The following is an 18,950-nucleotide window of genomic DNA, read 5'->3' as shown; positions in this document are numbered from 1 at the left end:
CCTGTAGATCACACTGTAGCATCAGGATTTTTTAGGATCTCTTCCACTGTGTTTTCTGTCGACCTCTTCCAACGTGATACCATCTAAAAGGTTTAATTATCATACTTCCTTGTTGATTCTTCCAAATTAATGATAATCATTGCTTAGTATCTGCCTGTTGATGTCTCACTCCTCTCCAGTATCTGTTTTACCTGAGTTAGAAATTTCATTATCATGTCTAGCATATTCACTCATGTAATAATTTTGAATTCTGATTAAAGTAACACTGCCGCATTTATTCGTAATAACATTGTTACTTACTGTCTAATGTTTGACAGATGTCCAAAATTCTCTCGGTTTAGTGATTTTGTTAAGGATTGAGAAATTACATTTATATATCAAGCGTAGAGAACAGCTGAATTCAAATGACATTCAGCTGCTGTCAGGAAACGACTTACCCAAAGGGATGTGCTTCCTTTTATTCCCAGTCAGTAGTGGCAGGAGTTTTGGGGTTTACCCGACACGGGTTTTCCAATACTTCACCCATTTCCCTACTCCAAGAGGGTTGCCATATATCCAGTACACTCCTTACAGTTGAGTAAGTTAACTGGCTCCTTTCTTATTCCGTACATAGCAGACAGGAATAACTTTCATTTTATATATATATATATATGTCTTCAGTACGTCTGTATTCTCAAATCAACAGCTGTATTTAGAATCCTTTCATACATATTGGCCATAACTCTTTTCCATAAAATTTTTTTATCCCCAGTAAATAAAGCTGTTTTGACAGTATGACATGCTATCTCATTTTTTTTTTTAAATTCATATATTGAACATAGATTTTTTTTTTTTTTCAACTTACAAGGAATCACTGTTACCCACAGATTCAACATCCAACCCAAAGATAGCTGGGAAAAGCATGAGGACTTACAAAAGCAATCTATAAAATTGTGAAGTGATACAATGGCAACTGAGTTGAAACATCTCATTTATCCTAACTCCTAGATATGTTCTGATCTCAACTCTATAAAATGTACAGTCACAAGCCAAATATGGATATTTAAAAGCAATAGCAGAACTCGGTGAAGATGGAGCAATAGTGACAGCAAATGCCGTAAGACCTTGCTATCAAGAACAAAATATTACTCGATGTATCGGAAGACTATCTTCTAATGTTTCCTAACCATTTCAGCAGGAAAAGGCACTAAATATTCGTGGATGTCAACATGGGCATTTATAAAACCATTGAGCTGATTCACATTTTCTTGAGTCTGACTCCCAAGACCATGTTCATTCATTGCAGCCCCTTGTGCTTACTGCACCGGACTTTAAGGTTCCGTTAGAGCAAGTCTTGGCTCCATTCATGTTAAAATAAGTATAATTTTTGTGCTTCGTTTTTTTTCACTTGATACCTAAATTTTGGATGTCTTCCAAGCAAACATTTCCACTAGCAGAGAGAGGGCAGTATGCGAGCCCGTGTTCAGTTCATGCATTTCCTTCTCCAGGCTCTCCATAGATGGAAGCAAACGTACAATCCCAGGATATGCTACATATCAACAGGCTGCCCAAACCCATCAAATGCGTGTTGCTGAAACAAGAGACAGTACAAGGGAACTAAGGCAGGGCCACAACTTTTGCTTCACCACTTCAGCAACATAAATGAATCCAGCTGCTCGTATGGCAGGGGCCCAAAACACCACCAGCAAGATCCACAATGATGCATATTCAAAGAACTGCAAACATATCAATTTTGTGATCAGGTATCGTATAAGCATGGAGGGGAACAATTTTACAGGAGAAATGTTTTTAAATGGCTCAACAACAAATGAAACAAAATTAACTGGGGAGATATGCAAAGTTTGGGATGTCTCTTGGGTAAAATTTTACTTCAGAGAAGCCAGTATTTTGCAGGCAGAAGTGTGTTAGTACCGATTACCATTTGTGATGTCTCTCATCAATTAGAAGGTTCTTCCTCAGATAAATCATTAATATAGGCATATACGTGAGGGATAAAATAGTTTAGGAGAATTAAATTAAATGAATTGGCCCCACAAGAGTTTGTTACCTTTCCTAATACAGTTATGTCCCACGGGCCACAGAGCTGTCTGTTTAGCAGCTTCAACACTTCCTCTCTTACCTCCGTGCCAATAAAGCCATCTAATTTACTTAGAATTCTCTAGGCACAGTGTTTTCTGATATCAAACCATAATTTCTGTTGGTTTTGTTACTCATTTTTAAGCTACAGTCTAAAGAGGAAAAATCTTTATGGCTTTAATTTACTCATTTTCTTAGTCGTGGCATCCTATATAACTGCTGCACAGACAGAGCACAGGCTGCTGCCCTGATGGTGGGAAATAAACTACACGGTTCAATTCCAGTTAAATGACAGAGCAAACGCCACACCAAAGACATAGGAAGAGGTTGAAGACCTCTTGTCCCCCCATGCTCCCAGAAACACACTCCAACACGCTGCAGAATTTACTACAGACTGCACTGTATTTTTGGTAGGATCTTAGAGCACCCTGGCTGTCATCTCCTCTTTCGTATTCCACTACACATTACACGCAAGCTCACTCATTTGTCTGCACACATACACACACAAAACACAGGTGCGTCTCCTATAACAACCTCAAAACACCAGAAAATAAGAAATTCTCAAACTGTAGAGAGATGAACAGGTAACCATTGAAGCAACTCTTACCAGACTACATGTAAATAAGTAGACTAGTTATAGAAAATATTCCTGCAGCTGCCATGGTCTTGCAGCTACAATTTATTCTTAGTTGAATCAGTGTTAAACTTGACACTATTACAGGTAAAGCGTCAAACTTGGAAGCATGAGGTGTAAACTCTTCTTAGGGCTTGTGTAATCTTTTTGTAGATTTTTTTAGAATCTGAGTAATTTAAACACTCAAAATTAATTCATTCTTCTGTCCAAGGTATAAGATAACTTTATAATTATGTGCTCTTTTTAAGCCAATTAAAAGATGATAATAAAATTTACATCTGTATTTCTACATAAGAAGTGATATAGAATAAAATGGGAAATAAGACAGAATAACTAAAAAAAAAAAAATAATTTACTAATGTAAATGGAATGTACCATCAGCTCACAAGTCACTTGCCAAACAGAAGCACTGAGATGCTAAAAATGACAGTGGAATAATACAATTTATCAGCTGGTAAGTTCAATTTTAGTGGGTATCAACCACTAGTAAATTTCATGCTATGTGGTTTTAAGAAAAAGTAGTTTGTGCCACTCTCATTTTATTATTTATTCTCATTTCATCTAAAAAGAGTAGAAGTTGGAAGAGGAAGATAATAGCAAAAAACCCTGACTTTTCTGTTCACTCATCAATCTTGCAAACTCATAAGAGATATGACTTTTTTTTCTTCTCCTGTGAAGAACAAAAATTTCCAAGGCAACACATATTTAGTTGGCTGATACATACTGAACCTATTGTATCAGTCAAAAAAGAATTAAGTGTTTATTGTTTCTTTTTCCTCTGTAAGAAATAAATTCTGAAGATTATATTTGTAGGTGGTTTTTTTGGTTTGCTTTTTTAATTAAAATATGAAAAACAAGACCATTCAAAGCTGAGTACCACACTGTTAAAGAAACTATAACATACAGGAATATTATTATTCAGGTGTTCCAAATTTTACAGCAATATAAAGAAACAAGGCTAGAACAAAGCCATGTTGTATAAAGTGAACAGGTTTTCAGTGCATACTTGTTCCACTGGTAAGTCCTTGAAACTCTTGCAAGTACAGTATCACCAAACACACACAGATAACTCCATCTGCACATGGATTCACCTCCAGGACTGTCTTGTGCAAAGTCAAATGCACTAATCAAGATCAACTAATAGAATAGAAATAACCTTATTGGCTTGTCCATACTTTAAACTGCTGCAGAGATACATAAAAATAAATGCTAATCTTTACAAATATATATGTACTTCATGAATGAGCAATTTCTCCTAGGTGTTCTCTTCATTACTCAAGTAAATACCTGTTGAACGTGTGCCAAATGAAAGACAAATATTGATGGATCTGTTTCATTAGCAGTTGAATGCATCATTGAACAGCTCAGAGTAATGGCACACATAACCTCAGGAAAATCATATCAGGACTCCTACACACTTTGATTTCCAGTTAATTTACATTCTCCATAGGCATTTAAAGTGACACACTTTGAATATGACTCTGATGTTTGACTTTGAAGACACTTCTTCTTACAACAGATTTTTCAGTGCTAAGATCAAATACAAAGCTCTCTTGTTGCCTTTAAGTCAGGCATTGCCAAAGCCTTGCCTTTAAGCTAGGGCCATTGGTATTGCTGTGACTGCAAATTTCAGTGACTGGACGTTTGGGGATATTTACTTCCTTTTGCGAATTATTTAAAATATTCGGCACCAATTTCAGTTCATCAGTGGTTCTTCTGATTTCACTTCTTTGTCCCATGTTTTACTTTTAAGGCTAATATATTTTAGTAGTGAATTAGTTTGAGATTCAAGCTCTGCTACTGTTAAGAAAAACAATCACAAAAGATAAACAGACAAATACCTTGCTTTTTTCTTGCTGAAATTCTATCTGGATGTTGGTTAGCTTAGTTCGTAGCTCCTCATTAGCAGCTTGCAGGGCTTCAACCTCCATGTCGGACTTCTCTGCCTTGGCACGGCTTTTCTTTGACATAATTACTTTTTAAGTTTAAAATAAAATTTTTGCTCCACACTGAGCTACCAGCTAGTGCCTCCTGCTTTTAGCATTTAGGAGTTGTGCAGTGTTCAACAAAATCTTTCACACAAATCTCTGCCATCGTGAGAGCAGTCTCTCGTGCCCTGGAAGAAACAAAGTAGTAGGAGCAGAATTAGGCTACAGCATTGAGCAGAATCAAACATCAGACTTCGCATCCAGTTTTAAAGCACGCTGAACTTCCTTACAGTACACACTATATTGCACAGTGTACTAGACTTTGAAAGAAATAGATCAGAAAAGAAGAAGTTACACAATATTTCATCATCTTATCTAAACCCGATCCACTGTAATCTGATGTCCACAGAAACTCTTTACAGTTATGATGAATACAGCATATTAAACAGAAATCACATCTTATTGAAGACCTGACTTGGATCATGCTCAGGACTCCCAACAGGCACAGGGACAACCATAAATTAACTGAGGCTGGTGGTGCATCAGTGGAAATAGTTTATTTCCTGTAGTAAGAAGAAAGCATTTCTCACCGTACTGTATCAGTTATAATTCACAGTTGTATTATTCAGTTATCATTGATTCTCACAGCATCAGGATATATGGAAAAGGTATCACAAAACTGGAAAACCATGTTAAAATTACTTCTTCAAAATATCATATATATAAACTGCTTATGTTCAGGGTTGATACTGTTTGAAATGCTCCAATCAAAACATTAAGGTATTTAAATTCATTTTCATTCCCCAGTATGCCTCTAAGCTTAAAATTATTCAATTATTTAAATCAGCTCTATGCAATATTCAAGGAGAACATCAATAGCAGGCAAAGAACCCTAATTCCAATAATTAGGAAATCCCATGATTAGTTTGCTTCATGAGTAGTTATAGAAGCTTAATCTGAGGCTTTTTTTCCTCTCTGCTCTCCTCTAAGAATAACTTGGTGTTCCACAAGAACAAACTGAGCAACAAGTGCTATCAATGTTGAATTAGTTTCCAAACCCACATTCTCTACTCATTTTAAATATCCACATAATTTTAATCATTAAATTGCCGACAAAGCACAGAGGTTCCTACGTTAATATTGAACTACATTCCTGAAGTATTATATTTCCAAGAAAACTGCTACCAAATTGCCTTCAAACAATGCTCTTTCCAACCTACTTCTGCCTGGGAGTTATTTTAGAAACTGTATTAGAATGAAAATCACATGCATTCTTTAGCAGATACTTTCTAAAGGGTTAACAACTAATACTTCAGGTGTGTGCAGACAAACACCATTTGGTGAGTTCACCTAAATACATAACTTTTATTCGGCTCTTTAAGGACTGGTAAACAGAAACCAAGGAGTCAAACATCTTGCTCGAAATGACAAGTCAAATTAGACAAAAAGTGAACAGAATTCAGAACACCAAGTCTCAGTCTGTTTGACAATATTCCCTTGGAGTTCTTAATTTATAAAAAGCAATAGGAAAAAATATCAACTATACCAGTTATTTGCTAAAGTAACTTAAGGGAAATCATTGTTTTGTAATATCAGATGTCTTTCCTTCCAAACTTAATAATCTATAGATTTATCCCACGCAATAAAATCTAATCTGTTTCTTAAATTCATGACAGTGAGCATTTTTAATATCTAATTTATGAAAAAACAGGAAATTGAGTTAAATCTTTTATTTATATATCAAACCTACCTTACAAAACAAACACACACTGACGTTACTATTATTTTACAAATAATTGTTGATTCAAGAAAAATGAATTAGCAATATTCTTACAGTAACTTGAAACAAAGAACTCTTCAGTGAGTAGAAAAAACCTGAATAATTACTGTTCTTAATAAAGGAATTACATTCTATTAATCTATGGATTCTCTGATGCTAAAGATTATTTAATCAATGTATGTAATCCAAAATCCTTAACTGTATGAAAAATTTGAATTCAAAATCAGTTGCTAGTGTTATTTCCCTGGTCAATTTTTAAAGAAAATCTAAAATAACATAGATGTGCAAATCCAATCTATAATAATTCCACAACATCTGCAATGCTGGAAGGGGAAATGAATTATCTTAAAGGCTGTCTGGGGTGTTCCGATACCATTGAGGAATTATTCCTGATCCTTACTAAAACAAAATTCCTGATGCAACCAGATTATACATGATTTTATTCAGTAGATGATTAACTAAGTCAACGAAACCAAAACCATCTCTCACTGGCCTGGCTACATGAATTTTAACCTTATTAGATTCCCTCCCCCGCCCTCACCTCAAATACAGCTTGGAATAAAGACCATTTAAGTAAGAGACATGCTTGTTTCTCCATCAGTAAAATGAGAAAGTGAGGTAACTGTGCTTGATGTGGATATACATGACATCCAGAGAACTGAAAACCAGTTCTTCACTGTGGAATGTTTAGAAATTACCACGTATATTTTGTTCAGAAACAATAATCACTCTTGACCGTACCATGTTTCCAAGTATATTACGAAGATACTAGATCATTCAATATGAATATCTAAAGTTATAATTACACACTTCATGGGATGGCCTGTCTCTGAAGTCCTCGTCATATAAAACTCTCGATGACAGCGGAGTTCATATTTCATCCCAGAGTCACCATCACTCAAACCCCATAACAATTCAGGTCCTATGGTAAGGTATCAAAATAATGCTGTTGTCTACCTCTGAAACAGAGCAGGGGTCTAAACATAATATACTTTCTTTAAAGCTGTTCAAATTACATTGGGCACTTAAATTAGGCTTAAAAATAGGGTTCAGCACTACTCTGATGTACTCTTCAAAATTTAAAAAAAAAAAATAATAATTGGAATCTCAAAACGTTGTTCTCAATCTTTTTCCTGCAACTCACAAGAGTTAAAAATTGTGCCTTTCAGGTAAAATAAAAGCTTAGACCCAGAACCTGAAGAAAATCACCCCCTTCTCTCATAGGCATTAACAAAAAAACTAAACTAACCCCAAAAAACCCCCAAACCAAACCCACAACCCAAACAACTCATCAACCTGCGTCAATGCGCATAAAAACATTTCCATTTTTACTCTTCCCTAGATATATCCTTCAGCCTATCTATTTCAAAGTGGGAACTATGGCAACAGAAAGTCTCTCTATGCACTCAGAGAGGCTCAAAGCCCAGACACACAAGGGCTACAGCAGAAAGCATGCATCTTGATTCCTGCAAAGGTTAGAACCATGGAGTGCCTAGATTCCACTCTAGTTGACTGCCCACATTTACTGTTTGGATAAGGGTCAGGATTAAAAAAAAAAAAAATTAAAAATTAAACTCATAAACACACTGAGAAAAAAAGAAGGAAAAAATATTCTACTCTGACAAAATTTGACCTTACTTACTCAGAAGCTTCAACCAACAACCTATTTATTAACTCACCGTATGTCAGTTGAGAGGCAAGTTCATGAAGCCACCAAACTACAGTCCCACAATTACTCACTTCCTGCACTGAGTTCTATGCACTTATTGCAAACCTAAGATCATTTGAACATATTTAATATTTCATAAAAAAAACAACAGGAAAGAGTAATGGATTCTAAATCACAAGTCACTTTTTCTTTTTTTGGAACATACCAAATCTCTCACTTTACTTGATAAGTATAGGGACGCTGGTAATTCAAGAAAAAGAACAACAACAAAAGAAATAAACTTGATTGGACTTGAATCAACTGTTCAACAGTTTAGGGGACTGGCATGTGAGAGATCAAAATATTTAACATGATTAACAAATTATTACTTCATTTGTGCTAGACATTTTGGGAAATCCATTAAATTCCTAATGTACCTGGAAAACCAATTAGCTGAGCAGTGTTCCAATTATAACTTCCAATTTCTCTTGCATTTGCTTTACGGATTTAAAGGATGTACTTCTTCATTACCTCAATCTCTTCCCTGGTTTTAGCAAGAAAGCCTAGAACTAATTCAGGAATTGCTACAGGATACTTCTAGATATTAAATATCAATAAAACATAACAAAAAAGGAAAAATTAATTATTGCAAAAATGTGAAAGTGTAGCATCAACAAATTCTTCTTAATTAACAGTAATAAAAGAAGGAACTTAATAGTTGCTAGTGAATAATAAGTCCATTTAAAGAAATGCAAGTCTTTAAACATATCTCGTGTATTCAGTACAGAATCAAGTGGTGGGTTATATCTTTAGAAAGTGAGTCTTACAGTTATAAATAGTAATCAGGAGGAACAGTAAGTACACCCATAAACTCAAGTAATAAATATGGATAAACTAGCATGGTAATAAAAAAAATTTACTAAATAGTGTCATCCAAAAATTCAGCATTCCCGTCTTGATTCAGATTTGAACGCTATTCAGCTTCAACATGATTTTTGGAAGGTGAAGTTGTTAATGAGTCACCTCAGCTGAAACACCAAGCAAAAACACAGATACAGGAAAAAAGAAAAGCTTCTTCGTCTAGACACTTTGCCTCCATATCAATAGTGTTTTTTCATTTTGCTTCAACCTTTATCTTTCAATTCTGCAGAGCCTATTATGGGCTACCAATAACCCTTATTATGCTCGTGAACATGAGACTTAAGTACATTCTTAGTACAGCACAATTCTGATTATTCAAGAAGTTTAAAATAAATGTTATCATCCTAGCACCCAACAGTAGTAAATGCAGTGGACACAGGCACAAAGTTAACTTCAGAAGTAACTGCCAGTTCGCCTACGGTATAGTTTGAAAAAACAGTGATAATCAATCAGTGACTGTACGGGGAAGACAACATTCATAGTTCTCAATGCCCAAGGCACATTTCTCACATGGTTCAGATGACCTAAATTTCCTGCTTCAATTCTCAGTTCTATGTAATAAAACATGACTGAATGGATAAAAGCAAAAGCATCTCTACAGGATGTAAAATAATGTCCCAGCTAAAAAATATAAATATACATTATCAGAACAATTCTCTAAGTATGTTGTAGACTACTCACACTTTAGATGCTCATTTGTTAGCTACCTACAGAGACAGGTCTATTTCTATAACAGTAGAGCTTTTGAGGGTTATTGTGAATCCTACCCCACTGAGAGAAACGCAGAGTTTCCTTACAGCGGAACTCTTTTATAAGTCCATTTGTGATTATTTTTTTTTTTGGTGGATAAAAACTAAAGCATATTTTTTGTTAACTAACAGGTCCCCATTCAGTTTTGCAGATTCACAGCCTACAGTCCTGAGCCATTCTTGCTTGAATGACAATATACCTACAGGTCCACACCATACGGAAAGCAATCACTAGGAAGCTCTAAGTATTTTTAACTGTCATTTTGCAGAAAGAGCTCATGGTAACATAATCCTGTTGAGCACAGTTGAAGAAAGATAACTTCTTACTTTGCAGAGATTCCAGTGTAGCATGAGTTAGGCTTTTATGACACCTCACGCAGAAGGTTCCATAGCAGGTGATACCCTGTGGATGAGCATATGTCATCAGTTAGCTCTTCCGCCAAGGAGAGTAATTGCTTCCATTATTTTTTTCAATGGCACATCAGAAAAAGTGACCTGCTGAGATTCAGTATCTACACAGTCTTTCAGAAAATTCACATTGCCCCCAGGAATCAGTACCCATGTTTTAACATCCTGTCACAAATCACTGCCTTCCAGGTCCTCATGGAACAATTAACAGAACTAGAGTTTGGCAAATTTCAGAATGAATTTCACCGATGTATTCATTTTCACTTCAGTTAATTGGTTGCCTTTGTCATGTACGCATCTGTTAAAACACATGCAACTAAAATATGTTTCCAAGTCACTGCATAACACACACAAATAAAATAAAGTATATCAAACTCATTTAAACCCTGTACACACCCTCAAACATATGTGTACCTACTACAGACAACCATATAACACTGAATAATTATTTTTGATTGGTACTACTGGAGGCCATTGGATAGCATCCAGTACATTAATGGCCTCACTCTAGTCAAAGGACATAAGCAGCCCATCCAAAAATAGCTAGCTCTTGATTTACAAGAAAATATCACAAGTTAATATGCAGTAAAAGGGAATGTTTGAGCTGAAGAGGACAAGGCAGAGGGAAGGGAAGGAATCACAAAGGCATTTAGTCACCAAGATTAATTTGAATTTATTATGTACACTTTTTTTTTTTAAAGTTATTTACAGAAGGGACGGTATATTGAGTAATTCTTGCAAGCCCTTTAGAAGAATAGTTACATGATGGAAAAGAATTTAAGGGAATAAAAGGTCTCAGATTGTACAGACTATTTTGGAGGGCAACTGAAGGACCAGGTCAAAACTTCAAATGGACTATGTACTGTGACTACAGACAATTGTCACTGCCATTCCTCTGCCAGGCAACAACAGAAACGCAACCTTTTGGGTGCAAAAATGCTAACCTCAGACACAAGACCCCTGTCTCATATCCTGAAAATGATAAACTCCTCAAATCACTACAGCTGCTCAGGTCAAAGCTATGGGCATAGCAGAGAACAATCAAAAATAACAAATTTACATAATGGGATGGGAACAAAAAGCAGAGGCAAAGATACACACGGAATGTGTTTGCACAACACCACAGCTTGTTTGGAGACATCTGTGTAGTACTCAGTGAGCAGTACAGCTGCCTTACCAGACAATAGGACATAGTCTTCTGCAGGAAAGTGATGGCGAGCACCGACTCGAATACAGCCCCACCAGGAGGGAGAGGAAGTGAACCAGGTCTCCTCCAAACCACCGCTGCCTCCTTCCTCCCTCCCTCCCCAGCCCTCCTGGCCCCTTCCAGACCCGATGCAGATGCCTTCTGCAACTCCCTTTCTGCACTACACAACACTTTAATACGCTAGGACTTACTGAAAGCTTGACCTGAATCCCTTCTCAAAAAGTTATGAGCTCGATCCCAGGCCTTTAAAATAAATAAAAAAATGAGTTGGCTCCAATGAATGATCATTCTTCATTAATATTCACCCAATTAAACTCATAGGATTGTTTTCTGGATTATTCATTAAAAATCACTCTACTAACCATATTAAAAGACAAAATACTACAAAAAGCAGTCCTGTGACACATATAAAATAAAAATAAAAAGACAGTAGCACAAAAAGGCAAAGTTCAAATGCAACTAAAAATGATAAAACAAACCCTTCCCTCCACAACCTTCCAAACTGGGCTCTGTTGCAGTGAGAGCCCTTTAGGGTGCTGGGTTAATGGCAACCCCAGAGAGGCAGCCCTAGGCAGAGCTGATCCTCTGATCTCTGTGCCAAGTCCTTTCTTCTGAGCGCACACAGGAGACCTGACAAGGTGCCTGCTGTCTAGCCCAACGTATGTCCAGACTCCTGCCCTGCTCACCGTACCCTGGGTGTGATGCAAGGAGATCCCTGTGCTTTCATTGAGGACCAGCACTCCCTTTAAAGCATAGTATTTAAGACCAAAAACAGGAGCAAGAAGTTGCAGCATTTCCCAATTAGGGCTGGATAAACAACAAATACAGAGACAGATTCTAATATCTTTATCCACTGTCACTGAAACCCCAAAGACTAATCATCCTGCCAAATTTAGGCTTTTGGATTATACTGGACCCCTTTTGTTTAGATATTTATCTGATTTTTTCAGGAAGGCTCCTTTGGAATTTTTTTTTAAACTGTAATTATTATTTCTTTTATTGTAAAGGGCCAGAATACTTAAAAACCAAAACTGGAAAAAATAAAAATTCAAGGATGACAGCTGTATAGAAAACGTGCAAGACAACTGACAGGCTTGGGGAGAGAAGTTCATATTACCAATTTGATGATTCAAAAGAGAGGTGGAATCTCAGTGGGAGAAAAACTGGCATTGTCTAAATTTTTAATGAATGTTGAATATTTACTTTATTATTTTGTAAATCCATATGATAAATTTGAGAGGTCAACTAGGCGTAACAAGGAGAAAAGGCATATCTGAACGTAATCTAGTTACCAGTTGAACAGTGAAGCAAACAGAGGTGGCATGATTTGATGCCACTATCTCTCATCTCAATAATTACTGCGTGCAATTAATCACCTTTACTAAACCTGCAAGCCACCTTGTATTGTGCCAGCCAGCCCACATTCCCACGTTACTGCACCATCGCAGAAGAATTACACAGCTACGTGGAGAGCAGCACAAGCGTCAGTAGTCATCACAATAAAGTTGTAACACTGAGCAGGTTAATGACAAACCTTCCTCACCTACCAAGGGGCAGCTCAGCTTCGACAAATCTTCTCATTAAAATCAGGACTCTTAGAAAAAAATGATGTTGGCCTATTTCTATTCCAGTAATACAGGAAGAATGATAAATGAACATGCTTTATTTTTTCCAAAGATGCCATCATGCTCCACTTTAAAGCCAAGTTCCACGGTTCCCGAGATCAAAATAAATATACATACTACAGAGTTGGCAGTGCTGTTGCTTAAATTTTGAAGAGTCACAGAATACCCAAAAAGTATCTACCTGCGCTCAGGAATTTAGGACCTCAAACTTATATTTGATTGCCTTATCAAGGACTCCTGCTCAACTTCAATGTTCTTGAAGTAAGACACCCCACATTCAACTCTAATGTCAAATCTAACTGGATAATAATAATAATGATTATGTTATGGGCAACATAGGCTAAGGCTTGATGGATTTTGGTTCCATCTGTGGTTCTGTCACAGATTCCTTATACGACCTTGAACAAACCACCTAATCTCTCAGTAAAACAGGTATTATACTTGCCTACCTCGGAAAGATATTCTGAGGACAATATTAAAATATGAGAGACTGAATAGAGTTATGAGAAATGAGGCTCATGAGAACCTGTAAGAGTTTACAATTGTTACTTGGCAGGAATCATCAAATTTAGTGTCCCACAAAACTGCAATTCCCTCACAGGATCTATTAACTTTCTCATAACAGTGCTCTGACAATCAGCCAGCTAATGTTAGCATTTCAAATATTGATATTTGAGTGAGTGTTCATTGCAGTGAACAGAGTTTAAGTCACTCTGGTGACTGGCTGATGCAACTGCATCACCTGGGAGAAAATATTTAAACTGGATATTTCAGCCAGACAATAGCTTCTTTCCCCTCACAACCTAAATTCCAAAAGGGAGAAGGGCAGCAGCTTAAAACTACAGCCAGTAAAATGCACAGCTAGATACTAACACAGCAAGAGCCCGGAGACAAACTTTCATTTCTTTCTCAGCTTAAACAGAACAGAGACAAGCACAGCAAAGCACAGAGGAGAAACTCTGTGAACTAAAGACTTTCTTTATGTAACCATCCTCCAATATCCACAAACTGAAAATGCTTCACCACCGTGAGAAGATTACCAATAAAATACCCTTCTAGTAATTGCCAGAAAATTTGATTCAAACCATGCCAGGCTTTTTGGAAAGGTTGTTGGCAAGTTGGCCACCAGAAGTACGAATCTGCTTTCTGAAAATGCTTAGAGATGAATGTGGTAGCCATGAAGACTTGCAGAAAATACTTTTAACCAGATATATGTATCAAAACCATAACTTTAATGATAGCATCCCTCAGAATTAAAAAAAAAAAAGACATTCAGTTATAATTCAGCTTAAAAAGAGAGAAACGTGCAATTAGATATATATACAAATCTCCAGAATTACTTTGTGACAAACAGATCTATAGTGACCGCTACAGACTATGAGACTGACTGCTGCCCAGATTAGATTGTCCCAAAGTATTTTGAAGCTCAGAAATACATGAATGCACACAAATATAAATATAAATATATATATATATATATAAATAAAGCTTCCAACTTTGAAAGAATGGTTAGACACGGAACATAGATTATTTGCATATGCAATTTTGAGCTTTCAAGTTGCACATCCAGGGGTATCCAACATAGCGGGAGCACAGCATTGCTAGCAGCATACCTCAAACTACCAAACGCAGGTCAGGCCGTTTTGGTCATTTAGGGGAATTAAAAGTGTTTATTGTTCACTCTGAGGAAAACATTATCCCTTTTACCTATATAACATTTTTCCTTTGTTGGGAAATCAAGTTTTCATTTCACTATACAGTTCCAGAGAGCAGACCATAAAGACGGTACAGTGTTTTAGGTAAAGTTGAGGCCATGATGTGTCATCTGAAGCTTCCAGGAGTCCTTGTGGCTGAATGAAAGATGTTTATGCTTCATTCTTTATGAACACAACCCCCTTCTTCCCATGGTGCCTGCAAAGAAGGCCATTTTCCGCAAGGTCTAAATGCTTCTGTAAATTATCTTTGACTGTGGACAAATTTTTTATTCAAGTCGCATTATCATGTAAATAGGATACAGTAGCAATCCTAACTTTGCATCCAGTTGTGTAAAAATATATTCATATCCATATAATTTCTGCTATGAATTGATATTAGTATTCAGTTCTGTCCCTCTCCCTACCTCATTCCCTAAAAGAGGTGACAGAGGGAAGCCTCAAAAATTAGAGTGCTGGCTGTGACTTCAACAGCAAAACTTCACCTAATTGTTCCCAAAACAGGAAGGGGGGTGGGAAAGAAGAGGTGGGGGTGGTGGAAGGCATATACCCTGGGGAACAGGCTACCAGAACGGAGCCTGCTTAAGAAGGCTCTAATAAAGGAAGAAAGAGAGCTAATCTTCTCAGTGATGTAGCCCGCTTCTTATCACTAGCCTAAATAAAAGTCCTTTCTGCTGTTTGTCTGCTCTTTCCTCACAACCACCAGTCCTCAGCCGGGAGCTCTTAAGTGTGACCATGTTCCCTCCTCTCCCTGAGAATATCAATTCAAATGGCTGTGCTACAAACATATAGTATTTATTGTATTTTTTTAACAGTAGAAATCTGGACACATCAAACCATAGAGATCACTAACACATCCCAAATGTTGTAAGGGATTAATGATAGGAAATTACTAGATGTTCCCTTTGAGAAATGCAGGTCTTCACCAGTAAATAGGTAGGTAGTGGGTTTCCTTTCACTGTCCTGACTGGAGGGTCCCCTTTTAACTTTCAATGAACAATCTAAAATTTAACTGAAATGCCCAAATACTCTCTACCTCCCTTCTACTACCAAATTTCTCTTTTTTCTTGGGTTGTAATAACATCCAGCACACTTGGAAACTGCCCTCCACCAGCAACATAACCCCTTTTCCAAGCTCCTATTCTTTCATTGGCTTTTATTAACTTTAAAAAAAAAATAGATCATTCATATATATATCACTAAATGTAAGGCAGGGGAAAAATAAAGTTATGCTTGTGCAGGAAATTGTTACTACTGCACTCTTGCAAGCAGTTTAACACAAGTTATTTTACTTGAGAAAGATGGGAAGTCAGCTTTCCACAGTTTCCTGAAAAGCACAGAAATATTAAACTGCCACAGTTGAACAGACAGAATAAAGTGCAACTGATCCCAAAGGCAAAACAAGGCCAGGTTAAGTTTCAGAAGCCCAGGAAAGTACTATAATTCTTTTGCATCCCCTTCGACCTCTTGTCTGAAACAACAAGACGACAGTTAAGTATTTCCTCAATACAGAAATGCAAGCTCCTCAATGAAGCAGTAGAAAAGTCTCTGCTACAGATCAGACACTTATCATTTACATCTTAATATATTCCCACACCTGGTTCCCCTTTGCATGTCTTAAAATTAAGCTAGATTCTACATAAATCAACCAGAATTTATTTCCCTCCCCTAACTTCTACTTTGGTTTTAATAGCAAGAAGTAGTGCAGAGGCTAGCAGGGTTGTGGCAAAGATCCTTATCAAGCCTGCACAGCACTGTGTTCAGGGGTTGCCAACTAATCAAATTTAAACTTTTCTCCTATTCAAAGGATTTAATTTTGATCCCCTCCACCCCTCAACATTTTCCTTATTGGTCATCTTCAGGACTAAGTACAGATTTGCATCCCTGATGGTCCTGACTTCAGAGCGCACCTACAAAACCCACGATTCTGTCTACATAGGAATCCCTCTCAGACGTACTAGTCTGTCACACTCTTTAACAAACTTGAATTGCCAGCTTCTCTTATAACCCTTTCCTGAAGTGTAAATAGAGAGATTTCTTCCTGGATCATGAAGCAGTACTGTCCCTAGGGCAGGGCACTGTAATGATAAACGTCATAAATTTTCCATAGCCAGTAAAACATCTAAAAACAATTCAGGTAAAGAGGATCACAGAGATTCAGATTAGCGAAATACATTTCAGACTTCATAGCTGACAAATTCTGTTTTTTCAAGATGAAAATACTTACATAAAGTGAGTAAAACGGAACTTAGGAGAATACCTGAAAATGACACAATCTAGTACCCTATGCTAATACTATTTCTTCAAATTAACATCTCTGATACAAGCAGTTTTTCAACACAAATCAGAACTCTATTGGTCGATTCTGTAGTCGTAAAGTATATTTATGCTACTCAGCCCCATCCAGACCCAAAAAAGTGTATTCACTGGAAAGTGAACTCAGCTGGGAGACAGAAGTGCTTCAGTATGTGCCATTTTTCAGGCACACTGACTCAAAATTTTATGTAAAATATAGGATGAGCAAAAAGATCACGCAAGGCAGAAGGAGAAGCAGGAAGGTCTCCATGAATTAAACAGAAGTCTGATAGAAAGCAGTTCCCTCAAAATAATACATTATGCCACCCTAGAGAACTTGACTGCAGAACTGCAGTACTGAGCTACTGAGCAACACCATGAAATTGATTGTTATTGTCCGAGCTGATTATAATACAGAAACACATAAAGGCACATTTTAAAATATGTTTTTACTTAAGACTACTTGTAATACAAAAATCCTCATAATACACTTAACATAAATACATATAAATATAGTATGTGTGTATGTGCACAGGATGGGTCTCCTTCAGAAAGGATAAGTTTCAGCTGTTGAGATAATTAGTGTCCTTCAAAACTATGCTCCTGGAAATCAGCATTTATACAATGCTATGCATAAAACATGCCTTTTTTTTCCCCTCACACATATACTGTCATAATCAAATCATATTATCAAAGCTATTTCATATTCATAACACATTGTTCAGAGCTATTGAAGTTACAAATTAATTGAATGGATGAGCTGAGAAAAACAAACAAAAAGCTAGAAAGACAACCAGAACCCTGAGAGAGCCCATTTATCACGAAAAAGCACCAGGTATTACAAGGACAGTATAACCTAGAGAATTGTCAAAACTGCCAACTTCATGGTCTCTGCTACTATTTATTGAATGCATACCATGTAGGCTATTGGTTTCTCATGGTTCATACCTTCTTTTCCCATTCATACTCTTATGAATACACAAGGAGCTTCACAATAGGCTGAAGATCTGTTATTTCTAATATCGGACAGCAAACCTTAGATATACGAGAGGCCTTTCCAAGGTGTCAGAAAAGCTCGCTTAGTTTTCTTTTTAATACCTCGTACAAACATTAAACACATAAAGAAGTACTTTTAGACGACTAAGTGAAACGTTACTTATCTTATCTCAACACGACCATTACCAGCCACCCACTTATCTAACGGTAAAAACGCACGTGGGAATTCTGCCAGCCACAGTACAGCTATCAGCTACCCAAATGTACTACCTTCTTATATTTGCAAGTAAGAGAAACTATTCAGACACAAGCGCGTTATAGTACTTCTCTTCTGTGTTTGAAGAGTAATGGATCTGTAATCACATGGCAGGGGGCATAAATAATATTTGTAGAGAGGATTAGTCAGCACAGATGGATTGTTCAAAAGCATGTTAAGAAAATAAACGGAAATACGAGACCAATACCAAAGTTTATCTACATTAAATTTACATCGATTTAAAGAGAGGGAAAAGTATCAATTTTGGCAGATTTCATGATCAGTCAGCAAAACAAAGAAAGAGACATTTTAATAAATGTGGCTGGCCCAATACCCAACACATTGCAGCAATACTAGTTTTTCAGAGCAGCCGCCAGTCTCTCTCTAAAGCAAAGTGCCCGCGCATAGCTGCACGATGTAACAGCACCATTCTTGCACAAATCTTTGTGTTTACACTGCCATGCTGAGGAGATAAAGTGGAGATATCAGAAATAGTCTAGCCAAATAAGTAAGACATAGATGTGCAAGAAATATGACCAATCAGATAAGACAAATAGGGACCAAATAGGGAGGTTTTTTCCTGTAACATTGAGCAAATGGGCATAAGCAATCCAGAGAATTAAATCCCTCTGCCCAGATTTTCATAAGCTTTTCCTATGCCCAGATTTTCCTAGTCCCAAGTTACAGGAACTCTCCTTATGGATAATTAGAACGA

At 36.8% G+C, this 18,950-nt stretch overlaps 1 protein-coding gene across 2 annotated transcripts in view; it reads right to left on the bottom strand.

Annotated features, from left to right (window-relative positions):
• JAKMIP1 (janus kinase and microtubule interacting protein 1) overlaps positions 1 to 18,103 on the bottom strand; it is a 97,329-nt gene extending 79,226 nt beyond the window's left edge. Inside the window, exons 1-2 of one of the 2 annotated variants that reach the window (XM_074147983.1) lie at positions 17,932 to 18,103; positions 4,552 to 4,826 (exon numbers count right to left, since the gene is read on the bottom strand). In XM_074147983.1, coding sequence (XP_074004084.1) covers positions 4,552 to 4,680 — 129 coding nt within the window. In that variant the 5' untranslated portion in view covers positions 4,681 to 4,826; positions 17,932 to 18,103. Of the gene's footprint in view, positions 1 to 4,551; positions 4,827 to 17,931 lie in introns of those variants that run through there. The other variant, XM_074147982.1, reaches the window with a different exon arrangement.
• Positions 18,104 to 18,950: the final 847 nt, after the last annotated feature.

This window comes from Numenius arquata, chromosome 5 (assembly GCF_964106895.1).
Source record: "Numenius arquata chromosome 5, bNumArq3.hap1.1, whole genome shotgun sequence".
In the NCBI taxonomy this organism is placed as follows: Eukaryota; Metazoa; Chordata; class Aves; order Charadriiformes; family Scolopacidae; genus Numenius; species Numenius arquata.
This window is presented reverse-complemented; position numbering and strand designations above follow the sequence as displayed.